Here is a 17,555-nt window from a genome sequence, read left to right as displayed (position 1 = left end):
CGATCCGGCCCGGCACGTATGGGTCCAGCTATTTTCTATTTTCTATATTTTTTAATTTTGTAGATATTTATTTATCTATTTTCTATATTTTATCATATTTTTATCTATTTTTATATATTTTTAATTTTGTAGCTATTTTTTATTTTATCGGACTACCCGTGCCTGTCATGCCTGCCGTGCTCGTCGGGTCGCCCGTGTCGCCGGGCCGCAATCGTATCCGGACCGACCTGACACGACACAGTGACTGACAAACTATGTTGTGAACCGAGAGGATACACACGGACTGACACAACACGACTTGTTACAGTAACCGAGTCATACCGTATCGAGCCAAACCCGAAACAGACCAATCCGAGTAACTATTTAATCATCTCTGAATCCCGGCACCTTCCCTTCTCCAACCTGCACAGTACCTAGCGAAGGGCCTACACGCAATAGTGCCTGCCATTTTAGTGCACTGCTTCCTCTGCTCTTCTTCCTCTCTATGGCAGAGAGAACCCAACCACCCACCACCACCACTTCCTCCGCCTTCTTGGCATTGTTGCGGCATCTGCCTGTTCTCCCAACCTCCCCCCTCCTTCCTTGTTGCTACTTCACAACAGCACTTCAGAAAACCCTCTCGTCCTTTGTTCTAACCGCCGCCGCACAAAAGTGCCTTCTTGGTTGCATCGCTCGCTCGCTCGCTGCCGCAAGTTCGCACTTTCGTTCGGAGGTATATTTCCCTGCCCTACCTCGTCCCCGAAACCCACATTGTTCTCGGTTTCCTTGTGTTATCTTCTCGTTGGAAAGGATTCGGGTGTTTGTTGTACGATCTGCGTGCTCTGCTTTGGTTGGCGTGTTTCATGGGGTTTTCGGTCGGGTTCTTGGCTGCGTGATTTTTCCTCTTTTTTCTGGTCGGGTTTTGAGTTTGGCATGAAGGGGCTATATTATACTAACAACCTTTGGGCTATCGAATCGATCTGGTGCTTGTTCTGCTATGTTCGTGTGCGTTTTTTGTTAGTGTGATTCCTGGCTACGTTCTTGCATGCCTATCATTTTGATTATTTTCTTAGGAAGATTTTTTTATTTTGGTATCAAGGTGTTTTAAAAAAAATAAAAGACATGAGCACTGCCACTCAAATTAATAGGGTAAGGAGATTAGGTTTATGTACAAAGAACCCCACTTAGTAGGAAGATAAAGGGGTTTTACTTGTTACATGCATTTCTCCTAAGAAGCGTTATTTAGCATTTGTGTTGAATAAAAGAGTCCGAAAGTCCTTTGGAAAAGTAGTACACAGGGCACATGCCATGGCCATTATTAAGAGGCTAACTTTGTGTATTATACTGCGGATTTGATACTAGGAAGCAACTAGGGAAGTGGAATTTAGCTGTTGGTTCACCCTAGTAGTGCGATTAATTGCTCTAAGATGCCACACTACTGCGGATTATGATTATTGTGCCAATAGCACATCCCGATCGCAGTATGAATGAAGTAGTAACAAGGCAAACAATGCAAACACAGGAGGAAGTGGTTACTCACATATTGCTATCTCTTGCTGATGCCTATAAATGATCAATCGGTTATGTGCATTATCTTTAATTTTGTGAGGAACACATTGTGCAACTTGACATGATTAAGTAGGCAAGGGCATCAAGTTGTGCTGACAGCTTAAGTAGATTTCAGAGGTTTCTATTGGATTCCACCGATTTTTTTTTTTTTTTTTTTGGATTAGCTGCTGCGTGTTCACTTGATACTTGTTTTGTGCTCCAATGATATACATATCCTCGATTTTTTTCTGGCTAACTAGTCTTCTCCTTATGAACCAGTTTTCAGCACAAGTATGGGAAACAGTGACTTGGTTGATCAGCTGCAGGAGGATCGGAGTGATGGCATGAGTGCTGCAGCTGGATATGAGGAAGGCAGTGAGGAAGAAGAACCATATGAACGTGAATTCTATGATGATGATCATGATGAGCCACAAGATGTGGAGCACTGTGAGGATCCAGTACCAAAACAGGAGGATGCTAGTGAAGAGGAACCTTATGATGGCGCTGCTCTGCCAGAAAATGAGGATGCCAGCGATGAGGAACCTTTCGAAGTAGAGCTTTGTAGTGATGAAGGCAGCGGCGAGGGTGACTCATCTCATTCAGAGCCTTGCAACAATCCGGTTCCTAATGGTCACAATATTTGCAGGAAGCAGCTGTATGAGGTGGAGCCATGTCATGGTCTGACGGCTGGTGAGGATGAATTTGTTGACAAGGAATCCAATTCTGTGCAGCCTTTGAAGCAAGAGCTGAAACGAGCGCTAAGGCGCGGCAACTATGCACAGGAGGAGGTACCGATGGCCGAAGAAAAGGAAGCAAAGCCGTTCAAGAAACGATTCTCTGTCAAGTTTGCTGCTGATGTGTCTTGCTACACGTACAGTGCCGAAAGTTTTGCTGCTGCTAAGTTAGAGAAAAGGAAAGCTCAATTTGATGACCAGGACAAGTACCTGTGTAAGAGACAAGAGCATTCACTTTCTTTGCCTGAGGGTTGTGGCAAGCTGAAACAAAGGGATGACACTAATCTGTTTGTGGGTAATATTCCACCTTCTATGACTTCTCACAAGCTCATCGAGCTATTTCTACCATTTGGACGAATTGTTAGGTCAAGAGTAGCGGATGATTGTTTCACTGGTTTGAGCAAGGGATATGGCTTTGTGAAGTATGCTGATCCTCGCTGTGCTGCTCAAGCTATTAAACGCATGAATGGGCGTATGGTCGAGGGAAGAATGCTAGAGGTCAGAGTGGCTGATGCTCCATCATTAGGATCCAATGCATCTGTACATGCTGTATCAGAGACTGATCATCAACCCACAAAAGAAATGGACATGAGCAATTTGTATGTCTGCAACCTTCCCTTGCTCATGAATACAGACAAGCTGCTTGATCTTTTTGTACCTTATGGGCAAGTAACTAGTGCAAAGGTAGCCAGGGATCATGCCACAGGTTTAAGTAAAGGATATGGCTTTGTGAAGTACTCTGATCCTCACGATGCAGCTCATGCTGTTATCCAGTTGAATGGACGTCTGGTTGAGGGAAGGAAGATAGAGGTTGCAGTATCTGGTATACCTCTAAGACCATCAAGCTCATTTGTGGAATCGCATGCCAACAACAGGACCATTAAGGAAATCGACATGTCTAATCTATATGTCTGTAACATCCCCTCATCCATGAACACTAACAAGTTGGTTGAGCTTTTCCTGCCATTTGGTAAGATCACCCATGCAAGAGTGGTGGCAAAAACCAATAATTCCAGTACAGCATATGGCTTCATCAAATTTGATGATTCTCAATCTGCTGCTGAGGCGGTTGCATTGATGAATGGAGCACTGATCGAAGGGGAAACGATCTTGGTCAGAGTTGCAGGCCTTTCTGCATCTGCATCCAGCTCAGTTTTACAGTGTTCACCGCATTTAGTAACAAATCCCTCTCAAGAAATCAACAAGTCTCGATTATACATCACCAACCTTCCACGGTCCATGACGGCTGATAAGCTTATTAACCTTTTCATGCCCTTCGGTCAGATCAACAAAGTAGTGATGAATCTGGAGTACAGTCTTGTGTCTTATGCAGATGTACATTCAGCAATCGAAGCTATCAAACACATGGACGGGTACCTGATCGAAGGAAAGTGGCTAGTAGTCAAGAGATCAGAGCCTTGTCTAACCAATGCAGCAGACCATGCGTTTTCACAGTCAGGTAGCAAGCCCATGAAAGAAATTGACATGGCTAATCTGTATGTTGGCAGGATTCCATCAGCTGTGACCGGTGATCAGCTCGTGGAGCTTTTCTGCCCATTTGGAGAAATTGTTCAAGCTAGGAAGTTTCAATTTCATGGGTATGGCATGGTTAGGTATGCTAACCCTTCGTCTGCTGCTGCCGCAATCGATCATATGGATGGTTACCAGATTGGAGGAAGCAACCTGGTTGTGAGAGTAGCAGGGCTTCCTGCAGAATCTGATGCAGCCACAAATTCTCCAACCCTACAGATGCCTAGCAATGAGCACAGACAAGTTGACATGACTAACCTATATGTGTGCCACCTCCCGCCATATGTTACTACTGAGAAGCTGATTGAACTTTTCCTGCCATGTGGCCAAATCACTCAAGCGAAAGTAATCGTGGACAGATTCACTGGCTTCAGCAAGGGATTTGGATTTGTCAGATTTACAGATGCTTACTCTGCTGCTGTTGCGATCACTCACATGAATGGCTACCCATTGGAGGGGCATGTGTTGGAGGTTAGAATAGCGGGTGTTCACCCGAGAGATATGAGCAGCTACATGGCGCATTTCTACTCCCACTTCACTTCCCCTGACCCCTCAAGGATGGCTGACGGAATTCCGACATCATATTGGCCATACTATTATGCTGAGTCTGCATACGCCACACCAGTCGAGTACCGAGGACAAGATGCTGAATCTGCACCTGCTGCTGCTGATCAAACATCTCAGCAGGAAGGCCTGCCTGGATCTAAATTAGTCGGTTCAGTTGCTGAGAAAGATTGCTCTTTTGTGTCAAACCCTGTTGCTTTTGATCGTTCTCAGTTAGAAGGTTGGGCTGGTCCACCTGGCTTTGAGCCCCATGCTGTCGCCAAGAAAGATGCCACTGTGACGAATCCTTCTCAAGCTTGCTCAAAGGTTCATTTGGCACAGTCAGGTGGGAGCCAGAATAGAAGTTCAGTTGTCTAACTTAACATCATCTGCATCAGGCTACCTGTAGTTTGATATAACATGACAGATAACTCTTCAAATAGATGTGTTTTGGGGAAGATTACTCCTCAGTACACTGCGGTTTTCCCTCGTGGAAGGAACCATGTCCAAATATTAGTGGCTTAGTTAAGTACTTAGACTATGGCTGTTGGAAAACAATGTCAGTGTAGTTCTTTATATTTAACGGTGTAGAAGTACTTAGACTATGTTGGAAAACAATTTCAGTGTGTATGTCATCTTCGCATGGTTGTTTATGATGTCACTGATGACCAACCGAGTTTAGAATTTTATATGCTCGACTGAAGTTAAATGTTATCTCGATGTACATTACGGTAAGCAGTTGATGTGCCTTGCTTGTTGGTTTATACTTTCTGAAATGTTAGCCATACTTACTTGTTCTCTGAGGAATTCAGTACAACATAGGGTTCAGTTTGTTCAAGAGAAGAATGCATGTGTGCACTTCTTAAATTTTGTTGGATGAACACCGCAAGTGGGGATCCTGAGGGATCCCCTTTGAGATTCGGTCGGAGGGCTGATTCTGGATCTACCTCGTACGTGGATTTAATGCGAATGTATGAGATCTAGGCGGGACGGATGATCGTCAGCTAGTAGTAGTAAATGCTCAAAAAAATTTAGACAGGTTCGAGCCGCACGGAGCGTAATACCTACTCCTGTGTGTCTGATTTGCTTATTAATGCTCTCGGAATGTCTTTATCTGGATCTCTATGTTACAAGGCTTTTGTCTAAGTCTTGATCTTCGGTCTTCAAGTGCCGATCTCTCCGAACTTCTACTTGGCTTGGACTTCTCCAAAACTAGAACCCCCCTTTCTACGAAGTGCACCCCCCCTTTATCCTATCGGGGGAGGCTTGGCGTGCCAGAACGGGGGCACGAGTTCCCATAAAGCCATAAATGAAAAGCAATCGTCATGGGGCTACAGTTTGATGTTACAGGGGTTGAAAATACGCCTTCGGCCGGTCCCGACACCCATTACGTCCAGCTTTAGCAGATGCAGGGGGGCCCACTGGGCAGCCGCCGAATAGCCCCGCATGCCCGTTAGGTTAGAGCAGATCTGATACGGCAGGGTGGCAGCGATACGCCTCGAGCACAGTGACGATATCTCCAAGTCGTTTCCTTTATGGGCCCCGCAGGGTGACGTGCGATGGGACTTGTCGCATTAAATGTCCCCACACCTTCCTGCCAGACGGTGGCAGGGATTGACGTACTCAGTACGACAGGCGTGAGGGGAGTGGTTGGATATGACCGGCCACGCTCCCTCTTAAATGCAGCATCGGGCCTCCCACCGATTGACACCTCACCACTGAGCCTTTGTAGGGTCTACCGGTAAAGGGCTTCTCAGGTCCTCGAGGAACTCTGAGTACTCGGGGACCAACTGTTCATGGCCCCGAGCACCCTCTCCCGGATTTTTCTCTTCTCGGGTCCTCGGGGAACTCTGGGTACTCAGGGGCCAACTATTCACGACCTCGAGCACCCCTCCCGGAACTGGCTGGTAGGTTCAGGCCACAGCATTTGAAGATTTCTTGTGAATTTAGCAGACAACGGCAGTGCATAATTATCCTCTTACATCACTCCCGTGTCCAAGATACATCTCAATCAGCACATAGTGGGTCCCGCATTGGGACCTCGAACCACTAGTTGATGGTACAGTAAAAATAGGCAACTTTGATATATTTTCACCAAGTGTATACATATGATCTGAAATTCGCGAAAATGGAGCAGTACATTCTGTTTGAACTTGGAAGCAAAAATGGTGCCATATAACCGTTATGAAAAAAATGCATTCAATGAAAGATCTTTAGGCCATTATTTTAGATCAGGAAATATTGTAAATTTGAAGTAAATAAACAAGTTGGAGATCACTTCGACATGAAGAGAGATCTGCATTGCTGTGCTGTGTCATCGGGACTGGTAACTGCAAATACAAATGATTGAATCAGCATGGTAACGACAGCAACAGTGAGTGAATATCAATTGTGATGCAACTACTATGATAATGAAAAGGGTATCATTTCCATCAGTGAGGTTAAGCTTTGGGGCCAAAATTTCACATAAGTCGCATGTCAGTAATGGAAAAGGGGCCACACAGTTGAGCAGCACAGATATCAACTATCACTATTCACTAGGCCAAATGACAAGTGATTAATAACTAATCATTTTGTGCTAGTTGCATCATGCATGCTTTGAGTATTGGTAAGCTTATTCACATCCAAGGTGAATAGCATGTCCAGTTGAGTCCTGACATGTGGTTTTGTACTGATGCTCCCTTTTCCTATTTCTCTTTATTTACTAAGAAGCACTAAAAAATCTCTCCTTAAGCTATGTCCACTTTCGTCAGGTGACATTGCAAATCCATAAGCATGAGTATATTATGTCGTACAATCAGCATACCTGTATGACCAATTGTTCTATCAGATTCAAATATCTCGTAATCATTGCCACCCTGTTCAATGGAAAAGAAGAACTAGTCAGACAAATTACCAAACAAAGTCAATATTTTTAATAGGATTAAAAGTACCCACACAAACAAAGTAAATATTTTTTTATAGGATTAAAACACCAAAAAAGCAGATATATCACCTTGTAGGTCTTGTCCCCAAAGAAATGGATTTCCTGAAATTCCTGAAGATATCTCAAGCAGTAAGTTTTGTCCCAGTCTTGGGGAAATACCTGAAATTTTAGTGTGGCAGTAGTAAATACCACAGATCCAATTATTTCCGGAAAATGTGTACAAGTCAAGCAGACTCACATCAAAACTAATCTGCCCTCCAATAGAAAATGTCAAGTTCAAGTGTGCAAACTTGTCACGAAGCACTGACACCATTTTAGGACGGATGTTATGCACCTACAAGAAATCAGCCGTTTCAATCTCATGTATTTGAATCGTACCCCCCCCCCCCCCTCCGACTAGGAAAGGTTACTAAAATTCAGTAGATGATTATACCTTATCGTACTTCTCAAATTCGTCACGTTCTTCTTGACTACAGTTTCTACCGATAGGAGACACATTGATCATTCCACTTCGGAATTCTATGAACGTACCCCTGATCAAACAGTGAGAAGTAATGACTAATGAGATAGTGCAAATCAGAATTATTGAGCAGGGTTCTTTGTTGACCTTTTAATTGGGATATCCAAGTCAGCAATGTAGTGAAGAGTGAAGTTAATAAATTCCTGGAAAGAACACATATCATCTTCAGCAAGGCCTAAAATTCAATCAATGAAGGCAGTGCAAGAACGTGAATACACTGCAAACGGGCTCACCTTCAGCTTGTGTTCTCCTAGAAATGATTTCAAACTCTGCAGAGTGCAAAACATTAGGTTGCAGCATATACAAATAGCCTATACAATTCTGTTACTACAGTAGACTACCAGGCAATCAGTGACTTAATTTTGCTTCGCCTGGTCAGTGTTATCTCATTCAGGCATTCAACTAAAGACACAAATAGTCTCTACTAGTAATATTTATTGGAAACTAAATTCTTGATGACCTCATAATGAATTTTGAGACATTGACCGATGCACATATGTTCGGAAAGTACACAAAGACTCACTTGAGTTCCAATTAGCTCGCCGTTCTTGTGTGCAACCAGGCCATTTTCAGAGAAGACGAAATCGTAATCGGTAATAACTGCAAAAACAAGACCAAACCAATAAAACCTTGCAGGGATCACAAGCAATGCGACTTGAGTTTGCAGGTTCCGGACCTGATTTGCCGAGCTGCTCGGTAATCTTCATCAGATCGGATCCGCCCACCACGCCGACAGCCACATGCTGCTTCCAAAATCAAAACAAAATTGTAATTCTTCTGCGTCCATGAACAGCAGCAGCAGCAGCAGGAAGAGGGGGAGGGATCTCAGTTCTCACCTGACGCAGCTGCTTCATGAACTCCAGCATCTCCGGCGTCACCACCTACCCAAGAGAACAGCAAGAAGAAGATTAGTCGCAAAAGCGCACGGGACCCGAAACAGATCAGGACAGCAAGGCAACTCGCAGCACTTTGCGTGGGGCAGTGAGGGTGCCGTCGACGTCGAAGAGCGCGAGGACGCCCGCGTTCCTCCCCGCCACCGCCATTGCCAACCCTACCCTCCCGCTCCCGCCTGACCGCTACGGTTACGAGCAGAAGCGGCAGCGTTCCTCGCCGCCGTGTAATAGAAGCAGCGCCCGAGACCGAATCGCGGGGAGAAGGTGTGGGTTGGAATAGTCAGATGCGTTGGCGCGCGCGAGGGAGGGAGGAAGGCTTCCGCGTCGGCTCGGGATCTGCGCGGCGCGTGGGGAGGAAGAGGAGAAGCGGAGACGTCACTCCCCTCCCTGGAGCCGAGCCGAGCCGAGCCGACGACTGCGGATGGGCGGATGGATGGAGGTGCCGACGACTGCGCGCCACGTGAGACGCGGGCCCCGGATTGCCGTGCCAGGAAGTTCTCAAGTACGTTTCCGTTACCGTAAGGCGTACTTTCCTGTGGAACCGTGTCATACGACACTAGGCGTATTTCCGAAACTACAGAAACAACTAGTTGTACTGGGCTACAAGAGAAATATACGTACGTATCTGGTAAATTGAACAAATTTTGGATTGGACCGATGGTCCTCAAATGTGCTAACACTCAAGAATTGGAAGAATTGGACTAGTGAATAAAACGGGCTGCATGAATTGCAGACTCGCAGTGGTGACATGACTTGGAATCGGCTGCAATTTGGGACTCCCTGCACGTAAAATGTAAGTACCACAGTAAATCATATAGATATATATACCACTCATACACAACTGTGCTACGTTAAATAATTAGATGTAATTTGGGATTTACATAAACTTAGAGATATATGTAGCACTAAATAATCATAGCCAGCTGTATATGCTACGAATTGAAGTGATACGGATATAGCACGAAAGAAGAAAAATTGGTAAGTACATGGGACGTGCTGCATGCATGCATGCGGCTCTAGCGACGTCTTCCATTTCGACCGCACGCCTTCGCTACGTCGCCATCCATCCGATTCTGCTCAGCGGATGATCTCGACCGTCGGAACCTCCCTCCATTTGCCCCGGCCCCCTCCTTAGACGCCCTCCACGCCTCGCCGCGCCCGCTGCCTGTGGTTTCAGTTTCCGCTCTCTCGCCAGCGCTGCTTCGCCTTCCTCCTCGCTCCTCCCCTCTGCTCGTCCCGAGCCCGCTGATTCGAGCGCAGAGAGTGAGAGAGGTTGACGGTGATGGGTGGTATAAGTTCGGGGGATTCAATCCTACTCTCCGACGACGACGAGCCGGTCGCTGCTGCCGAGCACGAGCAGCCGCCGCGTGCGGAGGATCCGACGACGAAGAACATCCGGATTGGCTGCCTGACGGCTTTAACATGAAGGTACGACACCTACGCGACGGCACCCGAATGGAGGTACGCCGCCCGTCGGCCCTCGATCTCCCGTATTCGCCGCCGGCCCTGTCGTCGTGCGTGCCTGCATGTGTCCTTGGTTTGGTGGCCTGTATCTGTGTGCGTGCGCGGGGGCGGCTCTGCGCCGCCTCGCTTGCTCGTCACCCCGCCGGCGCCGGCGCCGGCGCCGGCATGTTTACGTGGTTTGCAATAGCCTGGTTGCCCGCGTCGTTAGGCGTTACGATTATATATATTCCACGTACGTGCGTGTGAATTAACAGATCTGGCGCCTAAACTTTGGCTTGTTCGTCGTTTGATTTGTTGGTTCGTGCTCGTATATGCAGACCTACATCGATCTGCCCCGTGGGTCGTTTCGAGTTCAACACGAAGAGCCAAGTGCTCGAGTACTGCTTCTCCGGAGCGTTGCAGCGCGCAGTCGAGGCGGAAGCCACACTCAAAGACAAGACGACGCTGCAGGTGAGTCGCCATGATCGAAGAGCTCGGTTGGTCATGTCCTGCCGTTGCTGATTAGATTCAGGTGTGTGATTATTAATTACATCGCCGTTGTGAAATGCATGTGCAGGGCAAGTACGAATGGCTCGGGAGAAAGACCGGGTGGGGTATCCAGATCAGAGCCGGAGGGGAGAACATGAGCAAGATGTTCAAGGTAAAAAAAAATGCAGCTACCTTGTTTTCACATTAGCATTGTTAGCTGTATAATTTTTGGCCGCTGCAAGCTAATTGGAAGCTCTTAATTATGTGGCTTGATGTGGTAGGAATTTACTGCAGTTAGTTTTAGGATGGATTAATGTGGGTCTAGACTATATTAGTTGTGCATGAACTGTTGCATTATTATTCAAACCTGGAATGGAAGTTATGCAGTATTCAGTTGTTGCACACATAATAGAAAACTTTGTCACCGTATATAGTTCATTAGATGGGGATGTTGATTGAAGACATGAGTGATTCTTCAGATAGGATGCAAATGATGAGTTAATGCATTTGAACAGGAATACATCGCAAATACAAATCGATACCGGTTTACGTTGATCCATTTAAATTTGTGGAATGTGTTTGCTTTCAAGCTATTGGCGACACAAGTTATTGCATATACTCTTTTTGCGTAGTAGTAGTTTAGTACAATTACTAGATAGCGAGTACCCATAATATGACAAAACAATAAATCATCTTGTATTCTGTTACTACTATGCGAGTCGAGCATTGCACACGAAATAGAAAATTCTGCTTATAAAACATATGTGGTACAAATTACATCGAGTTTCATATATATTAGTTGTCCAAAATGCACCTCGTTCATGCATGTGAGAACAAAGTGATGAAAAAAAGCTTGCTCGTCTGAGCAAATAATCTTGAGTATACTATTTCTCTTTTGCAGTTTTATGTTCATCTGTGTTCCAGATCAGTGCGACTTGCATCCGAAAACAATGTGATGCGCTATTTACATGAGGGCAAGATCTCTAAAAGTGCTAATCAAGAGTGTGACACGAGCTGTGAAGATAACGTATGGATCATGCTGATACTGTTTCTAATATTTAAATAACACTGTGTGCCTATTATATTAAACGCTTCAATATTTTTAAGAATTAACAGTGAGCCTTACATGTAGATCATTGCGCAACTTGAATTCTATATTGAGGAGCTTCCACCTGGATGGGTCAAGGAAACTACATTCAGGAAATGCAATGATGGCATAAGAAAGGACTCAGTAAATTAGATGGAGCACAATACTTATGTATTCACAATATTGAGTTTATTTCAGTTTTTTTATCACTTGTTTGATTGTGTGTGTAGTTCTACACGGATCCTGTTAATAAACGGGTATATCGCTCAGTGGAGTCTGCAAAGGAATACTTCTCTGGAAAAGATGCAGACTCCTACGAACCAAACGAAAGTGTAACTGATATGTATTACTTTGATAACTGTAGAGATATGGTAATTATTCTTCACTTGTTATAGTATTTTCCAAAAAGAAATTATGCATTTTCTGTTTAGAGCTCTTTTGTTGTTTTTTAGAAGGACTTTTTCTTAGACTTTTTTTTGTTACTTCATACATTCACAATAATATAATTGAGATATATGCTTTTTATATGCTTCTTCAGCTTTACTTCCATGTTTGATAGAATATGTAACTAATGTGTTTTGTATTACCTAAAAAGTTAACACGTGGTTATCTTTCAGAAGAATAATGTTGGATCTGGTAAAAACTATGGCAAACCCCTTTTAGAGCAGCTAAATTTATTTGTATCTATAGTTAAGATAAAAAGATAAATATGGATTACAATCTCTAGTTCATAACCTTGTACCACATTTTTCTTAAAAAAATAGTAAACTAGCAAAGGAAATGCGACCTTGTAAGTATCTTTGGACAAGGTAATGAATGATGTGATGATGGATTCTAAGCCCTACTTGTCTGTGGAATCCATTTATAATACTCATTGTTTGTAATTTATAGTTAGTTCAATGATAATAAATATTTTTTCCTTCACAGCTTCCAAGCTTAGCAAAAAGACTGAAAAGGGAAGGAACAGAAGACCAAAAATGTGAGGAAGCATGCGCGACTTCACAACGTAAGTATTTGCAGATATTTTCTAAATGCATGTGTGGGAATTATTTTACTATATAGGTTGGTTAGATTACTTTTTTGTTTGATCTGAGATCCCTTACACTCTCCTACTAAAAGTTGGTCTTGCATTGTGTAAAGATCCATATATATGACTTCTTAAACTAAGACTAGAACTACATAATAAAGGAAGTAAGAAATTTCTATGAAGGCCAAGTACTAGGAATTGAGCCACGACAAAGACCACATGTAATTATCTCCTGCTTCACAAAGTTATGTGTAGAAAATTATATATAAGATAGGAACCCTTCAATAGGGACCAAAGAAGAGGCTATACCTATATCCTTACTATATATGGTTACTAAAGTATTGTCTAAGCCTCACCGCATTATTGGTCGTCTCTCCATAAGTAGGAGGGCATAGGTACGGGTAGAACTGGGCTTGTTTAGCAATTGAGGCTGCTCAATGGGCCTAGTGAGTTGTCTATACTGGGCTACATAAAAAAGGAGCTAGTGTGTGGTACAGCTAGGCCAAGACTAGGGCCATGGCACAAGTTGCCCTAGTGGTAGCTCCAGCACTGGGTATGGATAGGAGTTTGGAAGTAGCCACTCTTTGGGGAATTGCATTATGAATGTACTCTGAACTCACATCACTATCCTTACCGTTCTTCAAATTTAGTTGGGATTTACTAGGTTTTGCTACACTATGTTTTGTCACCAGTGAGGTTGGACTCACGTAATTGTAGCTAGTGAGTGACGAGGCACTGGTCTAGTGCCTCATATTACCACTGTATGTTTGGTTAGTAGTGGCTTTCGCATCAATGTCTTGTTAGCGATGAGGTATTAATCCAGTGCCTTGTCTCATTGCCTTGTGTTTGGTTCATTGTGAGGCTGGAATCATGCATCGATGTCTGGTGAGTGATCTAAGTGTTGGTCTAGCACCTCGTCTTAACGCCTTCACAACATGCCCCTTTTACCCCCCACATCTCTCTCTCTGTATATACTGTTAATTCTATATATGAAATATTGTACTTGATTGACTTAGGCAATCAATGAATAATGCTAACACTTGCTATTGTAATATCTTTATGTTTTAGTGGGGTTATCTATTATGCCCCTTGATCGCTCCTTGTGCTCTGTGAATGCCCCTTTGGGCCTCACGTTGACCACGGGGGAGGAAACAGATGAGCAAGGGCAAAAGGTGCTCCGTGGTGATGACGAGGAGGTAGATGACGAGGAAGAGGTGTCTGGGAACAAGTGGGGGATGAAGCGCCATAGCTCAATCACTGTTATCTACCTAACGACGACATGAATTGGAAGATGTGGCTTGAAAAGCAAGAAATAATAGACTAGATAAAGTAGGAGGAGAGAAGGAGGCTTACTCGCAATTACCGATAAGTCCTAGGGGGGCAACTTTGAGTTTTGTCAATCTATGCTTGTCCTTGCAGTCCTCACTCCTAGCAAATTCACCAATTGGAGTCAGATCAAGTAACAATAAAATATTTTCTTGTTCTCTTTTTCCTTTCCGATGAAGAAAATGTCTATTTTCTTTTATTCCACCTGAGGATTTTAATTCACCATGTCATTGCAAAAATAAAAAAGAGGTGGCACATCTATCAGATCAAGTTTGCAATCTGATCCAAAAGAAAATAAGCTTCAAATGATTAATATTACAAGTACAAGAAGCACTACCAGATGACCAAAAGGCAGGCCACGAAAAATGTTCATGTTATAGCCAAAAATAAAAGCTTAGATTCACAATTTGAAAAAAGAAAAGGTGTTCCAAACCGAGGACAATATGTAAATAATAACTAATTTGCCCACAGACTATCAAGTGAACAAGAGGGAGCCCAAGGAAAGTCATGGCCCAATAAATATAAGTATTGTGGAATCTACGATTGCATAGTTTCAACACTGCGTATTACCATTTTCTCTGTTTTTTGTTTAACTGTGTTACCGCATATAGGTTATTGCTTACTTAAGTAGCATGGAGATGGCGAACCAATGGCCTAAAATCGAACGATTTTAGCTAAAACATCCTAAAAATGGATTCGAATCCATGGCCTACTGCATGGTTCCTGACTTCCTATCCACCAGACTAATACCTAAGTAGCAATTGCAGGTTCAACCAGTGAACCATTGAATCGATCCTAATAAATATGCTTCCAAATGCGTGTATGCATGCGTAAGATGCGAAGGCTTGGAAGTTGAGTGACTCCATCCACATCAAGTTGAAGGATCTCCATAACTTGCTCTCCCTATCTCGTTACATGCAGACAAGTTCAATTTCAACAAGTAAACAAGTGTATTCAATTGTGGCCTATGAAGCCAAATTTGATCCCATACTCATTGTGACACACAAAGGCCAATCTTTATCTTTTGTTATGACTAGCCAACGTGCCTAGGGATGGCAATTCAACCTATAGGGGTGGGGCCCTGCAGGTTCTGCGTCCAGTAGGGGCAGGTTCGGGTCTAGTTTCGCATCGTAGGGGTAGCGAGCTGGGTGCCCGAGAAGGAGGCGGGGTAGGGCGGGTTCCGATTCTAACCCACGGGTGCCTGGTGCCCTAGAAAGCATACCATCTGGCCCATCTTGCAATTTCTAGCCCAACGGCCCACTCTATTCCCCTCCCTTAGCCCATCATTCAATCACGCAGCAAAGCAAGCCAGCAATCGACACTTCTTTCCCTACAAAAAAGACAACATACGGTCTTGATGTAGCGAAAATGATCCTATTAGTTCATGATTATGATTTTAGTAATTAATGACAACATAGTCAATGGGACTAACATGTTTGTCAAGTATATATTTTAATAGATCTCATGAATGTAATACATAAAAAAGTCACCGCAGTTAGGATAAAATTTGGTTGAATTGGAGAAGTCCCAAGAAAAATGTACCCACCGGATGGTCCTGTGCTAAAAGAATTGTACGCACCAAAGCTTTGTGTTCAGAGATAATTATACCTCACCGGATGGTCCTATGTCTTAGGACGTCACCGATCACTACATTTAACTCTTGAGTTTGATCCCCATCCCTTCCGGTGTTGCCTCGTCGTCCTCGACCTCGATCTCATCTGTCGCTGGCATCTCCTCTTGCGGCAGGTGTTCCTGCTTCGGCTCTTAGAAGGTGCAAATAGGAGGAGTGGTTGCCAGGCGCGGCCACAGCAGGAAGCAGTGGCATCACCAAGGAGTATGGTGAGGACAGCTTCTCTAAATCCAGGTCGCCCAAGACGCCAGGAAGGTCGATCCACCACTGGCAAATGTCTCCTTCATGTATCCTCCATCTCCTGTTCTCCATGCGGTGGCCCCTCAATCTGGCGTCCTCCACCTCTATCCCCCTTGATCCGGCAAGTTTTTTTTCCTGCAATGTCTACACTCGATGGGCGTCCATTGGGTTTCGGATGGTCCTCAAGCTCGGGGCGGATCCAGAATTTCACCCAATAAGAATTTCGGGTACGGATTGTGTTTCCTATTTTGGGTCACTGTCAGGCAGGTTTTTGCTCAACCCGCACCCAACCCGCCATGTTGCCATCTCAAATAAAGGAATTCAATTACACTACCGGTTGATTAACTTGTTTGTCACACAGAAGGAATTATATTTATGTTGAAAATCCATGTCATAAAATATACAAATTAATATCATACACTACCTGAATAGAATTGTGTACATATAACCCATCCTCCATGCCACATTCATGTACACACAAAAACCAATCTATATGGCCCTGTAAAGTGAAGGTGGTAGAACCTACGACCATTACCACCACCAAATCCATCCTTTATATTAAAGAAAAATAATCAGAAAACATATCCTTAACCTTAACAAAGGAATTAGGAATAACTATCCTGTAAACATCATTACTGACCTAGATTCTAAATGGTTAGTTCAGGGAAATAGTTCTATTTCAAAGGACCAAAAGATGTGATAGGTTACATTGTGCTTAAGTTCAAGCTATATTTACTGAAAAAAATCTTTGATCCATATGAAATGCCTGTTTCTTAAGGAAAATCCATATCTTGGTAACGTTCTTGCATTTCGGTCTTGTTTCCCGTCATGTGTAGTACATCTATAAAGTAAAAACTTTTAGAGCCTGCCCTAGACTTCTCAAGTATTGCTTAGGTTGGTCCTTTTTTGTAAGTGCAAATGCAATATTCCACTGAATGGAAGTTGGATGACAGATTTTAATAACATTGATGCGAAACTCTTTTGTATCATATTTTGTACTTAGCTTTTGTAATAGAGGTACATGTTTTGCACCTTAATCTTTCTAACTGTTTTCTTCTTATGTTACAGGTAAAAAGGGTCGCACCTGTTCCGCCTTAGATCAACCTCAACAAAAGAAGGGTAAATCTGAAAAGATAAGAGACAAAGATGCAATGACCACAGGCGATTGCAAGCAGCCAGAGCCAAGAGGGAGGCCAAGGAAATCCTAAGGAAAACAGAATAATTTAAGAATCAGTAGTTCATCAGTGTTGTGGACATCATGTTGTCTCAGTTCTTATGCTTTTACTGTTTTGTGGTCCTGTATTTCGCTCAAACTTGGTCTGTGATATTACATTACCTGATTGCTTTTGTTAGGCTCTGCTGCGTTTGGTTTTGTTGTCCTTACACCTTACATAGATATTAGCTTGGTGTAGGGGAGCAGATGATAGCTAAAGAAGTTTAGATCTCATGCTGTTGAACTTGTAAGACTCTGTAATGCTGTTGATTTTGGTGGTGGAGTATGCGGTTCGACCCTTTTGAAAAAAAATCAGCGTTTTTAACTCTATTAAAGCATCTCCATGAAACTAAAAAAAGGTGAGGAGTTAAAGGTACTTATGTTCCATTTTGTTTGAATGATGATAATTCTGAAGGCGATGCCGCCC

At 43.6% G+C, this 17,555-nt stretch overlaps 2 protein-coding genes and 1 long non-coding RNA gene across 3 annotated transcripts; 2 read left to right on the top strand and 1 right to left on the bottom strand.

Annotated features, from left to right (window-relative positions):
- Nucleotides 1-417: 417 nt before the first annotated feature.
- Nucleotides 418-4,712, top strand: LOC133889151 (uncharacterized). Its single transcript, XM_062329621.1, has 2 exons — nucleotides 418-712; nucleotides 1,807-4,712. The coding sequence occupies exon 2, from the start codon at nucleotides 1,821-1,823 to the stop codon at nucleotides 4,710-4,712; it is 2,892 nt and encodes a 963-aa protein (XP_062185605.1). The 5' UTR covers nucleotides 418-712; nucleotides 1,807-1,820.
- Nucleotides 4,713-6,394: 1,682 nt separating this feature from the next.
- Nucleotides 6,395-9,083, bottom strand: LOC133889140 (phosphomannomutase-like). Its single transcript, XM_062329610.1, has 11 exons — nucleotides 8,749-9,083; nucleotides 8,617-8,661; nucleotides 8,457-8,523; nucleotides 8,304-8,380; nucleotides 8,014-8,049; nucleotides 7,868-7,923; nucleotides 7,694-7,793; nucleotides 7,499-7,594; nucleotides 7,330-7,419; nucleotides 7,141-7,192; nucleotides 6,395-6,664 (listed from the first exon to the last, which is right to left on the bottom strand). Exons 1-11 carry the CDS (start codon nucleotides 8,821-8,823, stop codon nucleotides 6,609-6,611), a joined length of 750 nt encoding a protein of 249 aa, XP_062185594.1. The 5' UTR covers nucleotides 8,824-9,083; the 3' UTR covers nucleotides 6,395-6,608.
- A 759-nt stretch (nucleotides 9,084-9,842) lies between these two features.
- LOC133887719 (uncharacterized) lies at nucleotides 9,843-17,388 on the top strand. Its single transcript, XR_009903641.1, has 7 exons — nucleotides 9,843-10,134; nucleotides 10,455-10,587; nucleotides 10,694-10,777; nucleotides 11,530-11,632; nucleotides 11,738-12,063; nucleotides 12,620-12,698; nucleotides 16,984-17,388. It is a non-coding gene; the product is annotated as an uncharacterized LOC133887719 (long non-coding RNA).
- Nucleotides 17,389-17,555: the final 167 nt, after the last annotated feature.

This window comes from Phragmites australis, chromosome 13 (genome assembly GCF_958298935.1).
Source record: "Phragmites australis chromosome 13, lpPhrAust1.1, whole genome shotgun sequence".
Taxonomy (NCBI): domain Eukaryota; kingdom Viridiplantae; phylum Streptophyta; class Magnoliopsida; order Poales; family Poaceae; genus Phragmites; species Phragmites australis.
Note: the sequence above shows the minus strand (reverse complement) of the source record. Positions and strands in the feature narration are given on the sequence as shown.

Coding starts and splice junctions, on each gene's coding strand:
- LOC133889140 (XM_062329610.1), bottom strand. CDS start 8,823: ATGGCGGTGGCGGGGAGGAACGCGGGCGTCCTCGCGCTCTTCGACGTC. Junction 8,662..8,748: donor CCCTCACTGCCCCACGCAAA/GTGCTGCGAGTT, acceptor TCTCTTGGGTAG/GTGGTGACGCCGGAGATGCT. Junction 7,794..7,867: donor TTGGATATCCCAATTAAAAG/GTCAACAAAGAA, acceptor CTGTTTGATCAG/GGGTACGTTCATAGAATTCC.
- LOC133889151 (XM_062329621.1), top strand. CDS start 1,821: ATGGGAAACAGTGACTTGGTTGATCAGCTGCAGGAGGATCGGAGTGAT.